General features: G+C 40.3%; 1 protein-coding gene across 2 annotated transcripts in view; it reads left to right on the top strand.

Moving 5' to 3' along the window:
• The first annotated feature begins 4,338 nt into the window (after positions 1-4,338).
• The window catches only part of LOC129744527 (protein borderless), a 60,944-nt gene continuing 58,368 nt past the window's right edge, over positions 4,339-6,914 (top strand). For both annotated transcript variants that reach the window (XM_055737097.1, XM_055737096.1), the window contains exon 1: positions 4,339-5,299. In XM_055737097.1, coding sequence (XP_055593072.1) covers positions 5,084-5,299 — 216 coding nt within the window. In that variant the 5' untranslated portion in view covers positions 4,339-5,083. The remainder of the gene's footprint in view (positions 5,300-6,914) is intronic.

Raw genomic sequence — 6,914 nt, 5'->3', positions numbered from 1 at the left:
TTTCATTACGATTCGTTTTGTTTCAAAAAAGTTACACGTGATGGAAGCCGCGAGACGAAAATAAGTTTTGGACACTCACGATAAAAACCGACGTGGTCGGGTTAAAAAAAATCGCGAAATCGTTAAAAATGCTCAAATCAACCGTGTGCAGCATTCTCAAACGTTTCCGTGAGATGCATACTATCGATCGGCAGGTTCATACCAAGCGTTATCGTGGACCTAAGAATCAGAAACTGCATTTGAAGGTGTTGAGAACGATCAAGGCAAACACAGGGTAGTCGGACTACGACATCGCCAAGAAATTCAACGTCGACCGGTACACCGTCAGAAGGATTAGTCTCCGCGAAGGAATACGATCCTATAGGGCCAGTAAGCAATCAAACCGGACATTGAAACAGAATTTAGTAGCCAAAGGACGTGCCCGGAAGTTAAAAAACAAGATTCCAACGAACAACGACGGATGCATCCTCATGGATGACGAAACGTACGCGAAGATGGATTTTGGGCAGCTTCCTGGCCAAAAAATTCATAAAGCCACTGCAGTGGTGCACTGCACTGGTCGGGGTGATGTCCCCGCCAAGTTCGAATCCGTTTTTGCCGATAAGTTGGCAAGAAAGTGTTTGATCTGGCAAGGTATTTGCAGCTGCGGACGAAAAACCCCGGTTTTTGTGAAAAACAAGACCATGGACTCCGAAATGTACAAGGAGGAGTGCCTTAAAAAAATTTTTTTTTCGTACAATAGATCTCACAAAAGACCAGTAAAGTTTTCGCCAGATTTGGCATGCTGCCACTACAGCTAGGAGGTACTATAGTGGTATTCGGCCAACGGGTGGATTTTGTTGAAAAGGACATCAACCCACTCAACTGCCCTCAATTCCGCCCTATCGAAAAAATTTGGGCAATTGTCAAGCAGAAGATGAAGAAGAATGGTAGGACGACTTGGGAAGCAACAGAGATGAAGAGATTGTGGAACAAAATGGCCGCTGAGGGCAGTGAATAGGGTGTCCAAACTTTAATGAGTGGTTCTAGACGAAAAGTTTGAAATTTTATCAAAAAAACATCGAAATATTTTTTTTCTTATTTTTCCTTTGAAGTGCAATAAAAACCCTACATTTTGATTATAAAACTTTTTTTTCCGTTTACAGAGCTCCGAGATAGACCCGTTTTAACGCGTCCAGATTTGTAGTGATCCATGCCTTAAGTAAAACCATTATGAGATTGAATTTGAAGTATCATCGGTAAATATAGATCGTAGATTGCGAAGGGTACATACAAGATTACTCTATTTAGGCTTTTAAAAACAGCGCAGGGCAAAACCCATCTTGTCCTTATAATCTTTCATCAGCAAATAGTCCCTTTAAAATATTTTACGTGTAAAAAACCTTTTAGTTCGTTTTATAGAATGATTTAAAATTTCATGTTGCAAGGACATATACAGAAATAGCTGATTACTGGGTAAACAAGGTCGAATAACACGCTACTCAGATGGGAGCAGTCTATTTTGACAGCAGATTTGAATTTTTGAGAACATTTCACGTAAGATATGTAGGTACTATTCTAGGCTCTGAAACTCGTGGCTTCGAATTATTTTGGCTTTATGAGTCCAAATTTTCCCAGTGAGCGTTTGACGGTTCATATGGACAACCTCCTGCAAAAGGGGTCAGCTCCAAATTGGATTACATTTGAACTAGAAGCTTCCGTTTCAAAATCTGCTACTTAGACTACCTGGTGGCTGAGATTTTGAGAGACTTTTAAGACTACTATTGGACAAATATTGGAAAAAACGGACAACATAAAGAACGAAATCTTATTGGCCTGTGCAACTATTGGACAAAAACAGCCTGTTTTAAATAATTTTTTAAAATTTGATGTCACTTTTTTCGAGCATTTGAACTTTTGGATCTTGTTGACCATCGAGAAAAAAATGAGCAAATTCGATTTAAAACCAAAATACTGCATAAAAACCAAAATCATGTGCTTAGCTGTTCAATGATTATCAAATCACCCTATGCATCTCACGGAAACGTTTGAAAACGCTGTACACGGCTGATTTGGCCATTTGTTTTTTAACGATTTCGCGATTTTTGAACCCGACCATGTCGGGTTTTTCACGTGGATGTCCAAAATTAATTTTCGTCTTGCGGCTTCCATCACGTGTAACTTTTTTTTAAACAAAGGCACTGATAGAGGAAACATTCCAACCTAAACAAAGTACTGTCAAAACATTTCAGATCCGAACTAGGAGCGTTATAGTATAATAAACAGTGCGTCCAGATTTAAGGTGATCCATGCTTTAAATGTATTCGATCTTATGCCCGCTGGCTTAGAATACTTGAAGGCTATCCACTACGCCACGGGCTGCGTCCTTAACCATAGACTTTTTACAGTTGAAATCAAGGGTTCCACTTCGATGCTTGGTTTGAACTTCGTGAGCATCCTAGAGTGGCTCCTTATACTTTTCAACCATTTTTGCCAAAAAAAAATCAGAAAAAATCAACAGTTTATGATTTTTCAAGTCGACAATGAAGAATGTTCGAGGCGATTGCGCAAAATTATTTTTACCATGTCTTTTTTCATCGGTCATATCTCAAACACACGTGAACTAAAAAATCTGAAAAATAGGCAAGATTTAGTCCTTTTCATAACCAACACTACGCTGATGAAGTTTTGCATATCCGAGCTCTAGTAACGTAGTTATCAACGAAATGTAGATCCCGGATAATAATGATCATAGCTTTATAGTGGCTTTATTATGGATTTTGGATTATGGAACTCTAATATTACGTTTAATTTATGAATTGCACTGACGATTGTAAAAGAACACACTAAATGTTTAGATTGCTAAAAAAAGTGACCAATCTGAATTCTTGAGGGATTAATGCAGGAAGGAAGGATTTCAAATTTGTTCCGGCCTTATATAAAACCTGTGACCATCGGTTCTCCCAAACTGCTCTGTCGAACAAGAACCCCCCCTCTCAAGCCTCAGGGTCCGCAACACTCGAAATTCGGAGTCAAGGAAACACCTCAATGCGCTCCGTTGAATTCCCACTTTATTATTTTCCGAACACGGCTTATGGAACACTTTTCCTCCCCCCCTCAAGAGTTGTTGATTGTCCTACCTTAGGGTTATGCGAGATGACCAGTGGCATATACGGCGTGAACCAGGCTTAGTCCGGAGATGGTACGTTGGTCCACGAGGCGAGCGTCAGATCCGGATGTCTCGTGGGTTGTGGCCTACTTCCCACCGGTGGTGCTCGCATCTGGCCTACAGAACACCGAAAGAAGTGCCCCGGCAGGATAACAATAACGGGGCCTGGCTCTGGATTAGGAGGAGGCCGTTTCAGAGCAAGATCTTTGACCCCATACGCAAGCTAGCGGCTTTGTAGTTGTCTTACCATTATTCGCACCATGTCCTATTTGTTACTGCGTTGCTAGTGCGTCTCCGATGCGCACGACTACTAATGCCATCTCTTGCCATATTTCGGTGAGTTGACCTAAGTGTTTGGCTACCTCTGTGCACGGAAATTTTAGGGTGGTCCTCCTTCCTCACTCACTAAGGCACTTCCTTGACACGCGTTCCAACACGCGTCATTGATGATCCTTTTCCCACCAAGCAGTAAGTAAACTTACTGATTACAAACCTCTCATATTGAAACCGAAACTTCTCTCGGAGGAAGGAATTTTAGTTTGGTCTTATAGTTATTAAATAAACAATTGAGGTGATTTATTGAATTCCCATTATTAGTTTGGAAAACAATCTAAAACTAGCTAATAAAAAGCTGCAGATGAGTAAATATCACTAAGCGTGGAATTACGAAGGAAATTGTTGAATTTTCCCATTATCCTTCTTCCAAATGTCAAACAGCTACAAAACGCCAAAGCAAAATGTCAACAGTAAAAATCAACGACCCAAAGGGGCAGGTCATCGCGGTTTTATTCATATATCTTATCTTGACATGATATGCGCATCAAACTTAATATGGATCGTCAGAACGCGACTGAGTCTATATAGATATATACATAGGCATGCATGTGATCGACGATAATTCCTAACTTTACCGGAGTAAGTTAAGTGCTACTAGGCTTGCTTTTCTGGTGCGCAACTAGCCCGGTAGCTCAGTAGTGTATCGTGTACTTGCCGTCCATATAACTAAGATTTGATGAGTGAATGGTGATTCGGGGGTGGTTCCGTGCTAACTAACTGATGCTGGGAAGCGCTGCCTTGCGCCTGTCACGGTGTTAGTTTACTTATGTGAGAGGCTACTCAATTTGACTGCTGTTGTTGTTGATGTCAGGCAGCGAATTGTTAGCGGCGCAGCTGACCCGAATCATTCGGATAACACCAAAAGTCAGTCGATGATGGGCCGCGATACTTGAAACATCCGTCGTGTGATCGGTGTCGTCGTCGCAGTTTGTGAGCGATCGGAGGGAAATTGTAACAGCGACTTTGGGCATCCTTAACAAGTGATTCTAGTATTTGGAACTCTGTGAAGTCTGATTGCATTCGAAGAAACGACAGTCATTTTGGGAGCATATGCTGGACATATGTACGTGACAATGCTTAAAATTTTCAATTGGATCCAGTTTGGTAAGACGCACGCCGTGATCGCGATGTTTTTGAATCCGATGAAATTTATTTAAATGAAGGCGAGGGAGGAAGTATTGACAGTTGGTCCATTTCTATTCAGCTTCGTTTCAGTCAGTGGTTAGATACAAAACAAAGAGTTTGTTTATCCGGTTTACTAGCCGCAAGTGAATAATGGTAGCGTGAATTTAATCGACCTGAACCGACGACGACGGATGAGAAAAGCAAAAGCAACAGCAGCCGTTCACAGTAATGTGGTTTCCGAACTACAACAGCGTGTGCCAAAAGCTGCATAGATTAGTCTAAATAACGACCGGTTGAACAGGTTGACTGCCAAAAAAAATTCGCCGGTTTTTTGTTTTTCACCCACGAAAGAATGCTTCATACGATAATTAGTGTTCACCGAAATCTGCAGTCTATCACCAGATGAAAAGTGTGTTCAAGTGACGAAACGATCAAATCGATACTAGCGATAGGAAATAGTGTACAACCCTCGATATGAAGTTACGGGCAGAAGTTTGGGCGCCAACGATGGCGTTCACCATTATTGTCCTTGTTGGAGTGATTTTCAGTGTTCCTGGAGCGCTAGGATATCTGGAAGATCGACCTCCGGTTTACTTGGAAGCTAAAGTTGGATCCTATGTGGTGTTCAACTGTCCAGTGGATTTTCCCAAAAATGATCCGATCCCGTATGTGCTGCATTGGAATAAGGATGTAAGTTGTTCAAAAGTGAAATCTCGATCTTAACCGATTTAACCGATTTTTAAAATAATTATTTTTTTTTTCGTTTGTTAAAACTTTGAGACTGATTTAAATTTCAAAATGAAATTGGATGTAAAAATTTCTATTTCGATTTGAATATCTATATTTGAAAATGAAACCAATAAAAGTAGTCATAATACCGAACGTAGCGAAAGCTGTAGCTGTAGTGTGAGGATTCCAGGACATATTTTGTGATAAGTGAAGAAAACTCATCCCAGAAGCTCCGAATGAGTTTTGTCATTCCTCAACTTTACAATACACATGAGAGAACATTAGGTGACTTGTCACTTGCAGAATCTTCATCAATGAATGAATTAGATTCTAGTAAATTCTGATTCTCTTTTGCCGAAATTGCTACCAAGCAGCCAGTCAGTCAGGGTAAACTAATATAAAATTTCCTCCAGAATTTCACATGATGTAGCCTTGCTGATCCGGTGTGCTTTTCAAAACCTTCAAAAAATTCATGAAATTTAAAATAGATTTTAATTTTTATGTACTTGTACAACATTATAAACTTAATTCAAAATCATTCAAGTGAAAGAGGTTCAACCTGCAGTATGCCGCAAGTTTATGATATCACCATGGCCGTAGGAACGAGGGGGGGGGGAGAGAGGGTTGGGGGATTAACCCCCCCCCCCCCTTGAGGATCCAGAACAGCAAGCGAGGTGTTCTACTCTACGCTCAAAATTTAAAATTCAGAACCAAATTATGATGATACAGTAAGATTAATGAAGAGTAACAATCTAGACTTTAAAACTAATGCCATCTGTATATATAAAACAGGGAGAGAGGCAGAAATGTACGAACACGCAAAACTCTTCACTGGATCATCCAATTTGCATGCGTTTTTTTTGTTGTGTTCGTCTTCACGCGAAGATAATTTCGAAAATGTTTTTGTGAAATTTGAAAATTAATTTTATGTTTTTATTCGTATCAAATAAAAGTCATGGCACCCAATTTCCATTTTTTTTCATCCGGATCACCCAGAGTAGGAAGGCGCCAAAAGCAATCAAGGCTTACTAATGTTCATCCATCTATCTCTAGGAAGTTTAGGCGCCTATTTTCATTGCCAGTGTACTTTTCACGTGGCACCAGTAAAATGGATACTTGGATATAATTGTCCCTATGGGGTGCTGCAACTAGCCGGTAAGAAGCATATTTACGAAATTTGGGGCGGGATTATGGAACTCGAAACAATCGAGTTTCGTTCGATTCGACCAACTTTGGCATTAGGCGTCGTACACAAATTACGTAACGCATGTAGGGGGGGGGGTTGAGTCTGCGTTACTTGCTGTAACATAGGGGGGAGGGGGGGGGGGTACTTGGTTCAGTTACGTAACAAATTAATGAAAAAAATATAAATAAAAGAGTTATAATTTTCTTTTTTTGGCGAGCAAATCTAGGCACCCATTGTTCGAAAGCGTCAATGGTGGTTAAGTATTTTGTAAATAAAGTTTGATTCAGAAAAACCGTTTACTATGTGTTTGTGTGCCTGCTGTGCTAATGAAACGAAGTGGGCTGCCGTTTTTTTAATTTTTTTTTTAATGATATTTTTCACTGTAGGAGA

The sequence above is a fragment of the Uranotaenia lowii genome, chromosome 2 (genome assembly GCF_029784155.1).
Source record: "Uranotaenia lowii strain MFRU-FL chromosome 2, ASM2978415v1, whole genome shotgun sequence".
Taxonomy (NCBI): domain Eukaryota; kingdom Metazoa; phylum Arthropoda; class Insecta; order Diptera; family Culicidae; genus Uranotaenia; species Uranotaenia lowii.
Note: the sequence above shows the minus strand (reverse complement) of the source record. Positions and strands in the feature narration are given on the sequence as shown.